We start from the raw sequence: 18,675 nt of genomic DNA on the forward strand, positions 1-18,675 counted from the left end.
AGCTAATGCTCCATCTGGAGATTCCGGTTACTCGAAGAATAGGCTATTACCATTTCCACAGACTTGGATATCTAATTGTTCCAGCTTATGCGTCGACCGACTTTGGCTTCCCCCTGTACGTACATCCTCAGAAAGTATACATCGGATTGGATACTACTCCGTAGAGAATGTGCATCGATTATGAAGCCTTACAATGCGTTTTCAATATGAATGACGTAATGGGCGATCAATCGCCGATTGTTGACTAAGCGGCACGTGGTTGGTTATCATCATTATTTATTGCTTGGCCGAGAAAGCCAGCGGAACAAATCCCCAGATGGAAGAGGAAAACCTGTTCTACCATTCTTGATCTAAGCATAGGCTGCGCAACAGACGTACCTTCTCAAGGAAAAGATGGCGACATCATTTCGCATGCAGCGGCTGGCACAGCGATCGCTGCTCTCCGCAGTTCCCCCGTCACGAACGGAGGCCCGGCGCTCGCTATTCTCAACAGGTGCCTGTATTTTCTGCCAACTAAGACCGAGAGCCTGGGCTGCTCAAACTGCGCGATGTCCCGGTCTGACGTTGCCAATCCGTCGACTTGCCTCTACCTCTTCAACTACAACAGCTACCGAGACGAGCAATCAGGATAGCAACCTCCCAGACCTTACAAACCACTATACCATTTTCCGCGAGACCTTACCGGCAGGGCCACCTCCCGCTTCATCATTTGATATCCCTCTGAGCGATTTGAAACGCGAATTCCTCCGCCTGCAGAATGTGATACACCCGGACAAGTTCCCGCCAGGGCCGGCGAAGCAGCGGGCGGAGGCGCTGTCCGCCCGGATTAACGAAGCGTATCGGACTCTAGCGGACCCTCTGCAACGGGCGCAGTATCTTCTGCGCGAGATGCATGGCATTGATGTGACGGCGGAGGACGGAGCGACCCAGCATGCGCTCGACCCGGAGACACTGATGGAGGTCATGGAGGTTCAGGAGACGATTGAGGAAGTCGGTGCAGGGCCGGAGGCTGAGGGAACCATTGCTGCGCTGAAGAAGGAGAATGACACGCGGGTGGCGGCGTGTGTGAAGAGCTTGGCGCAAGCCTTTGAACGGCGGGATATCGAGGCTGCGCGTCAGGAGTGTGTGCGGTTGCGGTTCTGGTACAGTGTCGGTGAAGGCTTACGGGAGTGGGAGCCGGGCACGACGGAGATTCGCCTGATTCATTGATTACGGATTCTGGAAGTGCATTATGCCTCTGTCTCTTGATCTTAGATCCAAAGCTTAAGACTACATATGGAGCAAAAACTATATTAATTTGATATGTAGCATGACTGAGACATGCCACCCAATTGCAAGACATACACGGCTTGTTGTCAATGCACCTTGTTTTCTCATGTTGATCTGAGAACAGGGTCTGACTTTGAATATCTTTCAACGAGCTGCACTGTCTAGTCGATCAAGTATTCCCCACCAGACTCGAGACTAATCAGACCGAGGCTCGTAGCAAACCCAGCCATATTCTGACGATCTGAAGCGGTAATCGAAGTTCACCAATCTCACCGCCAGATGAGAACGCACCCAGCCAGTTTGGGAACTTCACAGCACTTCTAGCATATACTACCATAACAGTCAATAATTTCCTTCTCTTGCTCATGATTCTATGACGTATCAAACTAACTCCGTCCACGAAACGACCCGCAATTGGGTCATCAATTCCCTGGGACGAACAGCAATTACAGCACTCATCGGGCAACAACCTAACCCATTGGAGGAAATTGGCATTGGCAGCCCCGACGCAGGAGTCACCGCTAACTGACCAGACTAATGCTACTCAAAGCACTCTCAAACGATGTTGCTTGGTCACTTCCACCCCCCTCTAGGATCAAAAGGAAGAAAAGCGCTGCAAGCCTGCAACTATCTATTGCCCGCGTGACTTGCGCGTGTTACAGTCTCCATCCGTAGTTTGGCATGGTACCCGCTGCGTTGTCCAGTAGCACTAATAGTCGTTCTCGAGAATGGGGTGAGACGAACAGCTAGCCTACCTGCACAGCGTCTGAAACGGGTCGCGGATGTTGAGCTATCCCCGCGAATTTCGCCATGTCAATGTTTATCAATGGCAAGGTATGGCTCCAAGACAGAGCGGTTCATGGTATCTGGCAGTGGCCCATCGGCCAGCTGCCCTGATAAGGGTGAATAGTTTATGAGGGAGTTGTTGCTGCTGGCACCGTTGGAGAATAGAAGTTGGCGGTCAAACCGCCCTAAATCCCGTCGTGAATGCACACGTAGCAGACTAACTTGACCCATCTGGGTCGGTTTCCGCGCTTGTAGCCTCTCTTTTTAGTTTAGATAGACGAAAATGAGGCTGCAGAGGGCAAGGATAGGAGGGCGCAGGGTCAGAAACTTCACAGCTCGCGTGGACTCTGCTTCGAATTTTGAAGAGTCAACGATGACTGTTTCGGGCTGTTAGTATTTATTGCTGTGCATTCAGAGCGAGGGGCATTGCGGACAATTGCGTTTGCTCTGTTCTTACTCGCACCTTTGTCTTGGTGAGATCGCATTGTCCATTTGTTGCAAGAAAAAGCGGAGGGAGTTTCCGGGATAGTATCCTCAATGGAGTCGTCTCCAGACTGGAGCAGGTGAGTCGAGCATCTTCATCAGTCAACTTGGAGGGGATATCTCTGTTTTCAGCATCCTGCTTGTGCTGCGGTCTTTACTTTGATTTCTTCCTATATATACAAGACGATGATCAAAAAAGCTACGAGCATTCAAGTCATCATGCCAACCATGACAGCGCTGCCACTGACTCTTCGAATCACTCTCCTGGGTACAGCATCGTCCATTCATCACCATTCACGTTCCTTGTTGGGCCTAATCATGACAAATTGACAATCCAATCGGGTCTTGCCCGCCATGTCTCCCAACCACTCGATCATCTCATGAACAATGGCCTCACCAGGGAGTCCAAGCATCATATTGCCGTTCTAGAGGACGAGGATGTCGAGACCTTTGTGGCCTTTTGCGAGTATGCCTATACGGGCGATTACAGCGTGCCTACACCGGGATCTCTCGAAGGTGGGAAGGAGGAAGCCAGCAATGACCCGGCGTTCAATGAGATGTTCTCGAATCCCAATCCCTTCGCCTCGGCCGTTCCTCCCCCGGCACCATCTCCTCCCCCGTCTGCCAAGCTTTCGGTCAGGAACCTGGACGTGCCAGATCGTGGGGACCCGAAGTCTGCCGAGACAACTGAGGAGTCGGCGCAGCCACAAAGGGAGGGGACAACTGAGGAGTTGGTGCAGCCACAGAAGGAGGGCGAGAGCGTGAAGGATGCCAACGACGACGTGGGAGAGGATGTTGCGGCACCAGATGATCCGCCCCAGGACCTGACATCAACCTGCGATGAGCCAAGTGAGCAGCCTCTGGCTACCTCTGCTGCCGAAGAGGGGTTTCTCTGGGGGCTCGACGAGGACGCCACGCCCTCGAAGGGCAAGAAAGTGAAGAAGCCAAAGAAGGGCAAGAAGAAACAGCAAGGTGGTGCCACGGCAGAGGAACCAATGTCTAACCTAACTCCTCCAACGACCCCTCCTCCTGGAAACCCGAATGACCAGATTGATAACGAACTCACAGTCGAGACTACTGCAATGCTGGATGATCCGATCCAAGTAACCGAACCTACTAAAGTAGATGACGTAGCGGAGGTTGTGGAAGTTCCTGAGCCCACTGGAGCGGACCAGTCCCCTGATGCTGCTGTACTGGCCTCGGATACTGAGAGTTGGGATCAAGCAACCTCTGTGCCTCCCAATGTCAAGGACACCCTCAATGAGGAGCTGGCACTTGATCACGACAGTCAAAAGCAAGACAAAGTCAACGAAGAGGTTGTGTCTCCCCGAAGCCAGATGAAATCGTTCATTGACACCTCTTTCGCCAAGCAGCTATATCTTTCGCGCCGCCCAACTGGAGTTGGTCTCTGGGATGAGTTTGTGAGCTTGGACTATTTTGATCATCCCTCGACCTATGGGACAAGGCCTCTCACCCCAACGGCGACACACTCGGATCCAAGCAAGTCAGATCTCCCGTATCTTATCTTCCACGCCAAGCTGTACGTTTTCGCTGTACGATACTTGATTCCCGCTCTGGCGCAGTTGTGTCTCCGAAAGCTTCACGCGGATCTGCTGCGTCTGGCTTTTCCTGGTCCGAAAGACGGCGAAGGGAAGGAAGAGCGAGCTGCTTTGACCGCAACCAAGGCCAGAATGGTCCTTGACCTTCTCCACTTCACCTTCACCAAGACGACCCGTCTGGAGCCAATTTCGCCAACCTCGGCCACCCAGCTTCGCGACAACGAGCTTCGCAAACTCGTTGTGCACTACGCAGCCTGCAAGGTGAGAGAGCTTGCAGAATACTGCCCTCCAATGGAAAGTATGGTAAGCTCGCCATTCCCTTCACCAGTGGACAAAAGGCCACGAATGGCGGATCGACCTTCCAGCCGTGGTTTCCGCGCGCTCTTGGATTCGACAACCGAACTAGCCTCGGACTTGGTCTTCCGCATGATGTGAATTCAAGTTTCACTTGCGCTTCATTTGCACCTCAATTGTCTTTTGTCCATCCTATTAGGCGTCTTGTTTGTGTCCCGTGTTGGGGCTTGTTCAATTTGGCCTTGGCCTTTACATCAAGTCGTATATCTACTTGTATTCTTGCTTGAAGTACGTATCTATGCATGGAAGGGGAGTATGGAACGACGAGCAATGGAATATGACTTCTGTTATTCGAGCATACCCTTTTTGTGTCTTGTCACAGTCTCATGGGGGCATCACTTCGTCCAAATTGACCACAAAAATGATGATCACCATTCCACTAGCATTTTTGGTGCATCCTGTTCTACGACTTCGCTTTCTACCAATTGCTTTCAACGCCTTGTGTACCTTGTCATGACCGAAGAGTTGGATAATGACCTAGACTGGATGATGATCAGTATGATGAACTGTCCACTCCTAACTCATCTCGTCAATGTATGTTGTTTTCAATACGCAGCCAGAACAAGTGTACCATTTTATATGGATGTAGCAAGTAATCTCCGTGGCTACGGTACAACCACGTCCTAGATTCAGCACGTCTGTACGGCTAGAGCATCATGCCAAACCTCCACTGCTGCAATCTACAAATCAGTCACACCTTCTGTACATCGTCGTCGGGCCTGTCTACTGGATAACAGATAAGTTTGAGAGATCTACCTTGTGGGCATCGAGGTGGATTCGCTTCGTAGAGACTCGGAAGGTGTGTGGAGACGGACCATCTTCCCGTTTCTTGGCCTTGATTCATATTTCAGACTGATATGTGGATATTCACGCTTGGCGTAGTTGATATTTTCATACCATACCCTGATATGAACTGGATAATGAGGGAGTTGAGGTGGCTACAGTGGGCCTTTGATCTGTCTAATGGCTGTGGTAGCAGTTGCCATGTATCACGCTGATGTTACGGTGGAATAGAGACCCAAGCAGTGGGTCAACGACTCTGTAGATCATGAATAGTGTGCATTAGAATTGTATAACCAGGGAGATATTCATACACACCAGAGATCCGCTGAACTATGTGGCCATGCACTGGATTCATGTAGATCTGCCATCACAGCCATTCTTGGCTTTGTATGTGCAACATGAAAGACTGGACAATAACGCCGATAAACCATGCATCATCATCTCACAGAAAACTAGCTTTCTGAACTTCAGCGCTGATTGTTATTCTTAGAAATGGTTGTTGCTACCTCCCTAATGTCGATTCTCCCAATGCCAAGAGAAGCATTGATGCGTCTTCCCAGCAACGACATCTGGAACTGGACTCTCCTCGCGCTCCAGCATCTCCATCGACTCCATCGACCGCTCCTCTGAATCCATCTCTCTTGATTCCATTAAGCTCACAGGTGACTGCATCCTTCTGGACCCAAGATCTCTTCAGGGTCATGATCTAGATATCAGATTGTGGTGGAAATGCCATACATCCACTCATAACATCCCTTCAGGGGCAGTTCGAAAAAGCAAATACACAACACGCAAACCTAGTCCCTTCAAGTAATGGTTTCACTTTCCATCCCCCTTTCCTTGTGTCTCACTCGCTAACTTGCTTTCTTTCCCACAGCCACCACTGAGCTTGGCAGCGGGTCTCCCCGTCGATGATGCGTCGTCGATCCCTCTCTTGGGCCGCTTGCCTGGGCTCCTGGGCAAACCAAATTGAAGGCCTCGGCGCACGTTGAGATTCATTCGGGTACTGTTTTCTGTAGTCCGCTGCATTCGAATGTTGCCCAGAACTTCCTCCACCTATGATTTACTCGGGTCCTGGCCATCAGGACCCACAGAATTTACAAGAACACAGACCCGTCTAATCGGCTTCAAAGCTGTTGCCTTCCCTATCGATGATCTACGTTTCTACTACGTACTGGGCGTAGCGGCCCCTTTCCACTTGTGAAAATTCCACTGCTTCGGCCCGAAAGCCTGCAATCGGGCGACCCGACGAGGTGCTGTCTCCATTCCATGATTCATTCCCGGCTTCTAATTTTGAGATCGCGCCGTCGAGACTGGAAAAGTCTCAAGATTCGGATCATGACAAGTTTGGCAATCAGTTTCGAAGATTAAACAGGAAAAGCCGGCCAAAGGAGTGAACCCGATACCGTAAGAAGCAAAAGAAGCCAGAAAGCTGACAAAATAGGAAATAAGCCTTATCTCTCTTCCTCTTTTAGTCGATGTGACAAGCCACTCCTATTTTCACTCTGACCTGTACCCATGCTATCGCCAGAAACGCGTCATCTTGGATCTGCATGGCGAGAACGTTGCATTTGTGGTCTGCAGAGTGCATAACTTACTTGATCTTCTTCCTTCAGGCACACTCTGATACCAGACATTCTCTTGGCGAAGTCTCGTTAATTTGCCACTATTTGTGAAGATCATGGCTCATCCCCCTAGGCATCAGGCTTTACCTTCCCCCTCCCCTTGTCTAGACTCTCCACAGTGAACCTTCTCTCCTTTGCAAGAAGGTGAGTTGCAGCTACGCCCCCTATGGCCCTATCTAAATATGCGCCTGATTGAATTTCCTTCCTAACCTCCCCGATTCCTGGTGGACACTACTGATCCAATCTGGAGCAATGAGTTTATAGGATGTCCTCCACGATACCTGCTAAGCCAACCCACTGTTGATGCGTCCTGCATTCCTATTTTCTTGGACTCTTGGCCCAGACAGCCTTCACGTCAGATGGAATGGCAATGGTTGTCAAGCCGAAGCCCTCACTGTTTTATAGTGGTCGTTCACATGTGCATGGCGGGTCTGCCGTCTGTTATAAAATATCTATGGCTCCAACGATATCTCGTAGTTTCAGTCGGACAATTACATTCTCTATTCCAAAATCTCTCTCTCTTCTTTCCTTGTGCAGGCACTGCATAGTAGATCCATTCTTTCAAGTGCACATAGGCTGATCTTTACCATCTCTGCTCCGATAGATTCATCTTTGCCCTGTCTGTGGGGTTTTGTATTGGAGCCAGGGCATTGACAGATCATCTACACACACTCTCTCATCCGGAGAGGATCCTGGCTCGTGTCTGTCGTTCTACCACATCTTCACTAAGCTTAACATAAATTTCCTTGTTTGCCTTTCCATACTCTTTCCGTGTCCGTATCAGGACCGAGCAACTCGCAATCACGATGTTCAACGATCATGATCATGTTCCGCCGACATCGTCACAGTCAGATTCTGGCTTTTTTGAACAAGAGATGAAGAAATCTCCTCGACTAAGCCTTCGTGGGCGCCTACGGCACTTCACCTGGGCCTGGTACACCTTGACGATGAGCACCGGTGGACTGGCTCTTCTGATTGCTAGTCAGCCCTATACCTTCAAGGGAATGAAGGGCATTGGGATGGTCGTTTATATTATCAATCTTCTGTTATTCGCTCTTGTGTGTTCTCTGATGGCGCTGAGATTCATTCTGCATGGCGGTTTCCTTGACAGCCTGCGCCACCCTCGCGAGGGTCTCTTCTTTCCTACCTTCTGGCTATCCATTGCAACGATCATCACCGGCTTGCATCGTTACTTCGGCTCCAACGACCTAGAGTCGTACCTCATCGCACTCGAAGTCCTCTTCTGGGTCTACTGCAGTTGCACCCTTGCCACAGCCGTGATCCAGTACTCATTTCTCTTCGCTGCCCACTCCTACGGCCTCCAGACAATGATGCCCTCCTGGATCCTACCAGCCTTCCCAATCATGCTCAGCGGAACCATTGCCTCCGTCATCGGCGAATCCCAGCCCGCGCGATCCGCCATCCCCGTCATCACCGCCGGCGTTACATTCCAGGGCCTCGGCTTCTCCATCAGCTTCATGATGTACGCCCACTACATCGGCCGGCTCATGCAGTCAGGGCTTCCCTGCCGCGAACACAGACCGGCCATGTTCATCTGCGTGGGGCCTCCGGCTTTCACCGCGCTAGCTCTAGTAGGGATGGCCAAGGGCCTGCCCGAGGAATTCAAGGTTCTCAACGACGCACACGCCATCGAGGACGCCCGGATCCTCGAGCTAATGGCAATCATCGTCGGCGTGTTCCTCTGGGCCCTGAGTCTCTGGTTCTTCCTCATTGCCCTTGTTGCCGTCGTCCTGGCCCGGCCTACTGCGTTCCATCTGAGCTGGTGGGCCCTGGTCTTCCCTAACACCGGTTTCACCTTGGCCACCATTACCCTGGGGAGGGCATTGGGTAGCCCTGGCGTCTTGGGCGTTGGCTCGGCAATGTCAGTCGGTATTGTCTGCATGTGGGTCTTCGTTTTCGTCTACCACATTCGTGCCGTCATCAGACAAGACATCATGTACCCCGGCAAGGATGAGGACGTGGTAGAGTAAAGGCCACCCGCAAACAATCACTCTGTCAATGACCTTCAACTGCTACAATCTCGCAAATTCTCTTTTTTTTTGATATACTTTCTAGCGTTGTTTCTTTCATCCTGTTCGAAAGAACTCCCCGTTTACCTCACCTCTGCTCTCTCTTCCGTTTTTCATTCGGTGGAATCCTTCACTGTTTCGCTTTCAAAACTTCAATCGGCGTATGCTGCATTCCAAAAGGCGTTGGGGTGCACAAGCCAGTCTCATTCTGTCATGGTCGATTTTCTGTTCAGCACCAATGCTTCCTCATTTATGTTTATTGTATGGAAGTCTGCTTTTGGAGTCTATCATGTTTTCTTGTTATTTGGTCCTTTTGCTAGATTGTGGTACTATCTTAAGATGCCTAGATGTAGGATATTAGAGCAATCTATAGTAGAAGTGTGTTTGTTCATCTTACCCGTTCGTACCTCAAGACAGGAATCAGTCCGCGATGTTGACAAAAGCCCCTGTACAAAGCCTTCATGACGCGCAATCTGAAAGGATCAGCTTCTGGTTGAAACGAGAAAGTTTGAAACTCGCTGCAAGGCAACTTACAGGGGCCACTATAGTGGGACATGGGAGATATGCAGAAGGAAGGCACGTGAAGCACGGCGAAGATCAATATCTGGAGAGAGAAAGAAAAAAATATGGTTCATGCCGAGAAACAAGTACAAGAGGAAGAACGGCGCAGGAGAAGAAAAGAAATGATAGACTCTCAAGGGCAGGGGCAAGGGGAAGGGAAGGAAAGAACGCAAGAGGAGGAAGAGGGGAGCAGCTGTCTTTTTGTACCGCGCTGGTGGCGGGCCAGGACCCCCAAGGCAACCGCTGCAAATAAGGAAAGTACGATCAAACTATGGCACTGAATACCGTCATGCTCCCCAATCTAGGAAAGATCTCTGCGTTGGGAACTGGTTCAGCAGATTGTTGCCTAACATCGTGACGAAAAAGATATGCCAGAGCGAAAGAGGTGCGCAAAATAAGGTCATAATGAGCCGTTGATCGTCCGGTCCTGCTGTGACAGAAAGGACAGGGTACATACAGAGTTCTTCAACACTCCCTCCAGCTTCAAGAATCTTGAGCTTGGGTCCAGCCTCCAGTTGGGACGAGCATTTGCTTGCGTCACTGGGGCAGTAGACACTTCCGTATCAGCATACATATTCTAGTAGAATCGAGGAACTGTAAAATGAAGAACACGAATACAAATGTGACGAAGGCTTTTGTCGTTGATATCAAATGTTTAGCTGTGCAGGATCTGCATGCATGATAGTACTATATACAGGCATAAGTGCGCCATAATAATTGTTTCCCGGAACACCAGAAACGCCTCTTCTTTGAATATCAGTTCAATTTGCCCTGGCCAGGTGTCCAGGAACAACCTCGGTAATCGAAACATGGGTATAGTGCGACGCAAAAGGTGAACAACCTTTCAAAACTTTTGTTCCCCCCGCCAAACACCTCAGAATATCGGTCGTCCTGCTGAGAACCTTGGCTGTCCGAAGTACAAGTAACCTCGTGCCGGATCCCAACCACACATAACAGAACCAGGCGAGTGATGACGTTTTCGTTAGAGTCGAGGTAGTTCACTCGTTCACTCGACTTTGATGCACACCTGGGTAGAGCATCTCCCAAACAGATCCGGTGGCTTGTTACCGGAGAATGATCGGAACAAGAGTATCATGTGTGCGCGGAGCCGCTACACTGGTTCGGATGTGCAGAGAAGCCTCCAAATGGTGGTTGAGCCTCGTGTTGATAACCGCATGAGCGAGCATATGTAGCAGATATCATATGCCGCCAATTCATGTTTTGCCGTGATCAAGCAACCTTCCGACCAACGTTGCCAATACCTCGACCAACCACGCTCACGATTACATCCCCTTGCTCATTCTCGCCGGTAGCATCTCTTAGACCCCAACCAGGGGCACCGAACTTGGCCAAATCTCTAGCCAGCTGAATGATACTCTCATCGGCAATCACTTCCCGTCCAAACTGAAGTCGACCAACGTCCTCTGATCCCATAGTCATCAGGCCCAGCATGGTTGAAGCTGCAGCCGGGGCAACGCATCCGCCTTTCGAGATAGTTTCCAGAAGCTGGTAGGCACATTGTTTTCCAATATCCTCCGGTGCCTGGCCACCCGCAGGTGGAGAGGCGACGTCAGCGGAGTACAAGCAGCCAGTCGAAGACTCCGCAACCAGGGATAAACCAAAGCCAAGACCGAGCTTCTTCTTTGCGGATGGGTTGTTTCTGTCAGGGACCAGCGGCGCAGACGACACGTCGGAGAAAATGTAGGTGTCGGGAACGAGAGGATTGAGGATGCCACGCGCCACATCGATCATTCTCGCATTGTTGGAGGCTGAAACACCCACCGAATACGCGACGCCACGAACCTTCTTGACTCTGCCTGGGTTCATCAGGTGCAGTGTTTTCGGAAGGCGTACTTGGTGGCCGAAAACCAACTGAACTTCTCCACCGCCTCCCCTGCCATTCGGTCCAGGATTAGACCTGCGCAGAACGCGAAGCTCAATGTTGTTGAAGATGCCGAACTGGTTATAAAGCGGAAGGATTGCAGTGCGGACGCTGTCCACGGACATGTCCCCATTGGGTGTGGCGGAAGTAATAACGCCAGGTCCAGTGAAGAGTACCTTGATCGGGCTTTAGAGAATGGCGCGAGGAGACAAAGAGGTATTAAGAAGTAGCTGACGCCTCGAGTGCATCCTGCTGGGAGTTCATGCCGGATAACACCTCCGGTGGTGACCCCGTTACCCACAACGCCTCCAGTGATCAGACCAGGCTTGTAGATAACGATAGTTCCCGTGTATGAAATTTCCATCTGGGAACCATTTGTGACCGCCTCTAAGAGACGCAGAAACGAGATTTCGTGGGGAGCAAGACCGGGATTCGTGGGAGACGAAGGACGGATCTGGGAGATATGGACTGCACGGCCGGTTAAGGTTGAAAAGACCAGTCGGTTCACAAAATTCTTGTGGCCGGTGAACCGAAGGGGAGGCTGAGATGTAGTGGCCATAGTTGCTGGATTGGAGATCTTCCGATACCCTGTCGTCGATATCAGAAGCTGATTCTCTCAATGTCAAAGTGTGGATAATTTCTGATAAAAAGAGAAAATCTGTCGGACAGACGATTTTCCTTTCCGGGTGTCCTCTTTATCTATCTCCGGCTATCTCCGCCTGATGGGATGACCGCATCGGCTTTGGTCTTTGCTTGAAAATCATTCATGATTGACTGCGAGAATAAAATCTCACAGTTCGTCGATTAGAAGTCTGTTCGGCATCAGAAAGGCCTCTAAAGTAATAGAAAGTCTGCGACAATGCTACCACCGGCTCTGAACATCCCAAAATGGTATTTCCTACCTCCAAGTCCCACCCGAAACCGCATACCCCTCCCCCGCTTCGCAGGGAGCATCTCCTGATACGAAACCATGAAGTACATTTACAGCTCAGATAATGACCAGGCTACAGGCTCGAAGAAAACTCACATCTCCTTCAACCACCAGTGAATAATTACTGCGTCTATCACCCCTCCTCCCCCGCGACAGCGGGATACACGGTCATGATCGTTGGGGGCCCAAATGCCCGCACGGACTATCACATCAACACGACCCCAGAATTTTTCTATCAGTATCGAGGCTCCATGCTTCTAAAGACAGCTGATACATCCGTCTCTCCTCCCGTCTTCCAGGATATCCCCATCCATGAAGGGTCGATCTTCCTACTGCCCGCCAACACCCCGCACTGCCCTGTGCGGTTCAAGGACACAGTCGGTGTGGTGATGGAGCAGCCTCGGCCCAAAGACGCAGTTGATACGATGCTGTGGTTCTGCAAGAAGTGTGGGGAGGTTGTCTGGGAGAAGCGGTTTGTGTGTACCGATTTGGGGACACAGGTGAAGGAGGTGGTCGAGGAATTTGCTGCTGATGAGAAGAAACGGACTTGCAAGAGATGTGGGACCATTGCGGAAACGCGATATCAAGAAGGGGAGATTGTACAGCCACCTAGGTTTCTGGAGTGATTGGGTTTCTACTTTCTAACCTGTAGGCGGGACGAAAACGGGGCCCGGGGAAACCGGACGATGAGTAGTGTACTTATATGTAGTTGTTCAAGCGCTGTATTCGGACAATTTCCAATTTGTACATTGATTTGATGAGACCGACACAGGTCGTTGGCCCAAATGCGCTGCTGACTGGAGGAGTAGCTGAAAACCGCAACTCGCCTGGACGCATCATGTAATTCTGGCCGAAGCATAGCGGGAATAAAAGATGAGTAGGATGGGTTGAGGTTCTGCGATTCTGCGGGAGGTGTTTGTAAGAACAGGGTCTATTAAGCCCGAGAAAAAGTACAATAAGAATACAAAAGAGGGTGAAATGAAAGGAAAGAGCTGGCAACAGCCGAGTCAGAAAGAGTGAGGGCTCGAAGAGCGATGAAGGTATTAAGACAAGCGCTGAATAAGGTCTCGCCTTGGGGTTGAATCTCTAATGGCAAGGCTGGGCTTCATATGGTCATGACAGCGAGAGCCCCCAAGAAGGAGACTATAAAAAGTGCGAAAACCGCAGTCTAGGGCAACAGGCGCATGGCGTTGCCAGAATAGAAAGTATGCAAAAGTATTAATAGGTTCGGCATGCGCCCATAGGAGATACCCGCTCAGACATCAAGGACAGAAGAAATAGGTGATCGTCCAACATGAGCCACCATCAGCAGCATCCGGACGCAACGGCCGCTGCTCAGTCATCAAAAGGGCAATCAATGCTTTCATGACCGTCCCTCTCACAGAGGGCACACCACTTCGTTTCATCAATCACTCCACTGGCCTTTCCTGCAACAGGAGCCATTGAAGCTGTGAGTCCTCCACTGATACCCTTCAATCCCTCCAGGACGGCATCTCGTCCTGTCTTTTGAGGGGTGGCACTATCCTCGTCCTTTGAAGGAAAGGATTCTCCGGCGATGGAAGTCCCGGGGGTCGACTTGCCGTCCACAGAACCCTCGTGGTGTGACTGCTCAACAGGGAGAGCATGCTCGTTCTTGGTTTCGGCGCCAAGGATGTTCGTGCAGCTCAAGATATCGTGACCGCTGGTTTCGCAAATCTCACACCACAATGAATTGCCATCATCAGAGCGGCCATCGGACTCATGCATGGTCTCCAGACGGTGGCGGGAGGAGTCCGAAGCTCCTCGGTGGTGCGAGCCAAACGGCAGATACTGACCTTCACCATGAGGTTGCTCTTGCCAGTCATTAGGGACCACTGTGCGGTCAGACAGTCGATGAGCATGGTTGATAGTGTTTGCGGCCCCGATATATCCCGCAGAGTTCGATGGTTTATGGTGAGGCGCTGGAGCGCTGATCGTGGAGCTGCGAGTACGGCTTTCATTGCTAAGCCGCAACTGCTGTAACTCCCGCTCAAGCTCCTCGATGCGATAGTTCTTGCTCTCGGTTGCGTGCTCAAATTCCTGAATACGCTGTTCCAGATGAGCGATTTGTTCGGAATCATGGTCCTGTCGAGAACTTGCAAGCCCATTCTGCAGACCAGGGAAGTTCGGATCGCCCCTGCTCAATGAATGGATGATGGCTTTGAGGCCGCGAATCTCGTCGTCTTTCTGATCTAGTTCTTTCGAATACTGCCGGCCTCCGTCTCCGCCTGAATGGGCATCCCTCAACATGGCACTGGAATGTTCGCGCTCTTTTTTCAGCTCAAGCTTTGTCCTTTCAACCTCTCCTCGTAGAAACTCAACCTCAGCCCGCGCTTCCGCCTCGCCACGTCTTGCGTCTTCCAGGCCCTCCTCTAGCTCCGAAACTAGCTCTTCCAGCTGCTTCAGCTGCCTGGCAACGGCCTCGACATCCTCACCCCGGTCTTGTAGCTCTTTATTCTGTTGTATGAGTTCGTCCAGGCGCTGCTCGTAGACCCGCTCGGTCTCCGACGCGGCTATTTCCAGCGTATCGAGAGTGCTCCTGAAGTCGGCTCGATGGAGATCGAATTCCGCTGTCAACTGAGCAATCCGCTCGTTCTTCTCCCGCAGCTGGGCCCTGATGGACAGGGCATCCGAACCTTCCAGGTCCTCAATTGTCCTATGGAATTCCGCCAGTGTATTTTCCTGTTCCTCCAGCTGCTTATCGCGGTCTAGTAGCTGCTTTTCCAGGCTCTTGATCTGATCTTTCAATTCCTGCACCTCCGACGCCATTGAGCTACGATGGAAGTCGGAAGTCCTAACCGAGGACAAGTCATCGTCCACGCTCATGCGGGAGGGAGCCCTATCGGATGCGCGAGACGGAGCCTTAACCGGACTTCGAGGATAGCCATTGGGACTCGGCCCTGTTCGAGAAGCGGTGGACGGAGTACGAAGCCCGGCAAGGCTAAGCTTGGAGGGGGGCAGACCACGAGGCGACTCAGGGCGAGGTAGAGAGGGTCGTCTTACACGCGGACGAGGCACTGCAGGACTGGGTCCGACGGATTTGCTGAAATTGATCGGTCGCGAAGGCGTCGGAGGGGCGGTGGTCACGGTAGGGGCGGATGTGGAGGATCGCTTCGTGACGTAGCGATTATTGTTCATGGGAACAAAGATGCCGGAACCAGGGACAGTGGTCTTGAAATACTTTCTCCCTTCCACATCTCCATTGTTCTTCCCTCTCTTGGCATGCTCCGGAGCCAGTTCGATCCCGGCGAACTTGCCTGGTTTTCCGGCGACGGTGCCCAGGTAGCGGACCGTCCCATACATGCCCCCGGGAACGTTCACAACATCGCCAACCTGGATATCGTCGAGAGGCGCCATGGCGATGGAGTTCGAGATTTGAGAGAGAGCGTCCTCAAAGTGCTCGAATTCACGAACGCGACCAGAGCGGAAAGGTGAAAGGTCCAGAAATTCAAAAGGGACACAAGTCAGGAGGGGGGAAGGAAAAGAGCGGCATTAAAGGGATGATGCGGTATAAGGAAGAACAGACACGAGTGGAGCTCCTGCACTTTAGATCATTGACTGGTCATTGATTGATTATTGATAGGAGCAGATAAGTTTTCATGGCTTTCCTGTCAGCCAACAATGGACTGTTAACGGTTTAAGGGGGTTGACGGAGGCGTTTCTTTTTCTTATTATTTATTTCCCAGTTGGGCAGAGAAGAAGCCCGAAGAAGAAGAATGACAAGAACGGGGGCTAATTGGCAAAAAGGGAATGACGAATGGTGTTTTAGAGGTACTTAGGAGAGGATTGACGTCGAGACATCGATCACCGACAATTGCACTGATAGTCTGATCATGATGCTTCTTCTGTTATATATCAACATCCTCTACGGAATATATTAAAATAGCCATAATGATGGTCATGATAGTGATAACAAACAACGGAGACACGAGCCATGGGTTTCTCTGCTCGGTACGTACTCGTAGTATTATTATTATCTGCTGCTCCACAGTGCCCATGCGTAATCAGTCCGACGAACTCCACGGCTGTAAGGCAGAAGTTCCCTTTAATCTCTGAAGATATCCTATTATCGATGAGATATTCATCACCTCTCCATTCCAACCCTACTGCGACACATGCTTGACTGAGACATAGGAGACACTACTCTGTACAGCAGTGACCATTCCCTGACGCTAACAATTAACTACCTTGCAGTTCTCCTGATTAACATCTCTCCGCTTCGTCCACCTGGCACCTTCATCTCCCACGATTCTCTCCTCGCGTTCCTTATCCTTGCTCCGGCTCCAACCTCGAGACCGCTCGTCCCTGAACATTATCCAATTTCGCTTCCCGACTCCCATTCACCCGCACGAAGTAGGTGATTGCTCCACAGTGGGACAGTGGGACCACGCACGTCAACGATTCCGCGGAGGCACTTGTGCGACTACTGCAGGTTGATGAGCTGGGGAGATCACGAAAAACAAAATCGATCATAATTTTATTCTGATATAGATTCCGTCGCATCAGCTTCCCTGATTCATCGCGCAAGATGGCTCAGTATTTCTTCGATCTGCTCTACAACTTTACAGATTGCATGTGCTGCTTTCCGAGCACGCCGCAGCTGAAAATCAACAATCGCAGCTTCAAATTATTACGGCTCCTAGGTGAAGTAGGTCAATCAGATATCCAGACCGCATTATTTCGTTGTATATTCGCTCAACTGACATCGCCGAATCTGCTAGGGTGGATTTTCCTACGTTTACCTCGTCCAAGATAAGGCGACATCAGAGCTCTTCGCCTTGAAGAAGATCCGGTGTCCATTCGGCCAAGAATCTGTATCACAGGCTTTGAAAGAGGTCGAAGCCTACAACCTATTCACATCACAACCGAACATCATCCATTCGATAGACCATTGCGTATCTACGGAGCCGGGCTCGAAGTTTCGTTCCGATGGCGGCGAACCAGGATCGAAAACCGTCTACATCCTGCTTCCTTACTACCAACGCGGGAATCTTCAAGATGCGATCAATGCGAATCTCGTGAACCATACTCGTTTTCCCGAAAAGAGGCTAATGGTGCTTATGCTTGGTGTCGCCAACGCGCTTAAAGCAATGCACCAGTATCGGGTAAAGAGTGGCGCTGGGTCTACGCGCAGAGCCAAAGCGGTCAGACGCCAGGGCGAGGAGGCGGACGCACAGTTATCAATGCAAATGGGCAAGCCGAAGCGTCGAGCAAGCCAGCGAGTAGACGAAGAAGATTCAGAAAACGAGCCGTTGATGGATGACGAGGTTACTATAAGCCAGGAGGGAGTTCAGGAGGGGGAACTTCGCCCTTATGCGCATAGGGACATCAAACCTGGTGAGTTGGTGCGTCTGCAACTCTATGCGGTGGGTGACTGACTGGTGGCAGGCAATATCATGATCGACGATGACGGTCAGACTCCGATCCTCATGGATCTCGGCTCCCTCGCGCCCAGCCCGATTGCTATTACCTCCCGTTCACTAGCTCTGGCCGTCCAAGATACTGCTGCTGAGCACAGTACCATGCCGTACCGAGCGCCTGAACTATTCGACGTCAAGACTGGGTCAATCATTGACACCAAGGTCGATATCTGGTCCTTGGGATGCACATTGTACGCCTGCCTTGTAGGGAAAAGCCCCTTTGAGGCCCGAAGCGAGGAGACCGGCGGTAGTCTCAGTATGTGTGTATTGGGCGGGGACTGGCGATTTCCGGATGAGAAGCCCGGGGCTACCAAGGGTAAAGGCCGAGCTGGAGCTGAGGATGCGGGCAAAGACAACACCGCAACCATCAGCGAGCCAGTGAAAGAGGTAGTCCGGAAGTGTTTGCAGGTTGAGCCTGCTGACCGTCCTGACATCGATGAGCTCATTCAGACCATAAAGGACGTGATCAAGGATCTTTCGGATGACGATGGCATCGCTTCAGGATCAGCCTAAACGGGGGTATTCTATCAGGAGTGACATTTCCTTTTCTCTATTGAGTGACCGTCATCTGGCGTCCTTTTCGCGTCCTTGCGTCCAACGGCTTGTCTTGATGGGGCCAAAGTATTAGCCGAGTGCTCAACATATTCCCTGGATATCTCCTTAATGTCCACCATATCTTATCAAGTTTGTATCTCGATTATACTGTTCTCTCTTCGAGACCACAAGGGAATCCGGTCGATGACAGACCCTCGACTGGTCTTCCCTTCTTCATTATGCCGCGATAGCTACTTTGCTTCCCGATGCTGGTGGTGATTGGTCGTTCCACTTACTTGACCTTGGTAACAATCCACCGGACCGAATAGGTAATGGGGAATCTGCAATGTTTAGGACGTCTTCTATACGTAATGTGGACCGACTCACGATGACGAAAACCAAAGCCTCATTCGATCAGACAGTCTGCGACAAGCGAGGCT

At 51.1% G+C, this 18,675-nt stretch overlaps 7 protein-coding genes across 7 annotated transcripts; 5 read left to right on the plus strand and 2 right to left on the minus strand.

Moving 5' to 3' along the window:
• The first annotated feature begins 319 nt into the window (after positions 1 to 319).
• On the plus strand, positions 320 to 1,327 carry P174DRAFT_444726 (J-type chaperone JAC1). Its single transcript, XM_024828161.1, has one exon. The coding sequence runs from the start codon at positions 394 to 396 to the stop codon at positions 1,207 to 1,209; it is 816 nt and encodes a 271-aa protein (XP_024679566.1). The 5' UTR covers positions 320 to 393; the 3' UTR covers positions 1,210 to 1,327.
• A 1,265-nt stretch (positions 1,328 to 2,592) lies between these two features.
• On the plus strand, positions 2,593 to 4,532 carry P174DRAFT_394826 (uncharacterized protein; the record flags this gene model as incomplete). The annotated part of the gene is made up of 2 exons (XM_024823647.1): positions 2,593 to 2,618; positions 2,774 to 4,532. 2 exons carry the CDS (start codon positions 2,593 to 2,595, stop codon positions 4,530 to 4,532), a joined length of 1,785 nt encoding a protein of 594 aa, XP_024679567.1.
• A 2,833-nt stretch (positions 4,533 to 7,365) lies between these two features.
• On the plus strand, positions 7,366 to 9,196 carry P174DRAFT_444728 (tellurite-resistance/dicarboxylate transporter family protein). Its single transcript, XM_024828162.1, has one exon. The coding sequence runs from the start codon at positions 7,666 to 7,668 to the stop codon at positions 8,848 to 8,850; it is 1,185 nt and encodes a 394-aa protein (XP_024679568.1). The 5' UTR covers positions 7,366 to 7,665; the 3' UTR covers positions 8,851 to 9,196.
• A 1,484-nt stretch (positions 9,197 to 10,680) lies between these two features.
• P174DRAFT_423832 (RNA 3'-terminal phosphate cyclase-like protein) lies at positions 10,681 to 11,891 on the minus strand (the record flags this gene model as incomplete). The annotated part of the gene is made up of 2 exons (XM_024825154.1): positions 10,681 to 11,508; positions 11,568 to 11,891. 2 exons carry the CDS (start codon positions 11,889 to 11,891, stop codon positions 10,681 to 10,683), a joined length of 1,152 nt encoding a protein of 383 aa, XP_024679569.1.
• Positions 11,892 to 12,073: 182 nt separating this feature from the next.
• Positions 12,074 to 13,046, plus strand: P174DRAFT_506563 (3-hydroxyanthranilate 3,4-dioxygenase). Its single transcript, XM_024831314.1, has 2 exons — positions 12,074 to 12,223; positions 12,343 to 13,046. Exons 1-2 carry the CDS (start codon positions 12,192 to 12,194, stop codon positions 12,887 to 12,889), a joined length of 579 nt encoding a protein of 192 aa, XP_024679570.1. The 5' UTR covers positions 12,074 to 12,191; the 3' UTR covers positions 12,890 to 13,046.
• A 552-nt stretch (positions 13,047 to 13,598) lies between these two features.
• On the minus strand, positions 13,599 to 15,638 carry P174DRAFT_434064 (CAP-Gly domain containing linker protein BIK1; the record flags this gene model as incomplete). Its single annotated transcript, XM_024825841.1, has 1 exon — positions 13,599 to 15,638. The coding sequence occupies one exon, from the start codon at positions 15,636 to 15,638 to the stop codon at positions 13,599 to 13,601; it is 2,040 nt and encodes a 679-aa protein (XP_024679571.1).
• A 935-nt stretch (positions 15,639 to 16,573) lies between these two features.
• P174DRAFT_279937 (putative serine/threonine protein kinase ENV7) lies at positions 16,574 to 18,473 on the plus strand. The gene is made up of 3 exons (XM_024821548.1): positions 16,574 to 16,929; positions 17,003 to 17,618; positions 17,670 to 18,473. Exons 1-3 carry the CDS (start codon positions 16,810 to 16,812, stop codon positions 18,212 to 18,214), a joined length of 1,281 nt encoding a protein of 426 aa, XP_024679572.1. The 5' UTR covers positions 16,574 to 16,809; the 3' UTR covers positions 18,215 to 18,473.
• The last annotated feature ends 202 nt before the right edge of the window (positions 18,474 to 18,675 follow it).

The sequence above is a fragment of the Aspergillus novofumigatus genome (genome assembly GCF_002847465.1).
Source record: "Aspergillus novofumigatus IBT 16806 chromosome Unknown P174scaffold_7, whole genome shotgun sequence".
NCBI lineage: Eukaryota > Fungi > Ascomycota > Eurotiomycetes > Eurotiales > Aspergillaceae > Aspergillus > Aspergillus novofumigatus.

Bases quoted from the DNA above. Each gene is read 5' to 3' on its own strand.
- P174DRAFT_444728 (XM_024828162.1), top strand. From the start codon at position 7,666: ATGTTCAACGATCATGATCATGTTCCGCCGACATCGTCACAGTCAGAT.
- P174DRAFT_444726 (XM_024828161.1), top strand. From the start codon at position 394: ATGGCGACATCATTTCGCATGCAGCGGCTGGCACAGCGATCGCTGCTC.
- P174DRAFT_506563 (XM_024831314.1), top strand. From the start codon at position 12,192: ATGCTACCACCGGCTCTGAACATCCCAAAATG. The intron at 12,224-12,342 runs GTATTTCCTACC...ACCAGGCTACAG, and splicing joins GCTCTGAACATCCCAAAATG to GCTCGAAGAAAACTCACATC.
- P174DRAFT_279937 (XM_024821548.1), top strand. From the start codon at position 16,810: ATGGCTCAGTATTTCTTCGATCTGCTCTACAACTTTACAGATTGCATG. The intron at 16,930-17,002 runs GTAGGTCAATCA...CGAATCTGCTAG, and splicing joins TATTACGGCTCCTAGGTGAA to GGTGGATTTTCCTACGTTTA. The intron at 17,619-17,669 runs GTGAGTTGGTGC...GACTGGTGGCAG, and splicing joins GCATAGGGACATCAAACCTG to GCAATATCATGATCGACGAT.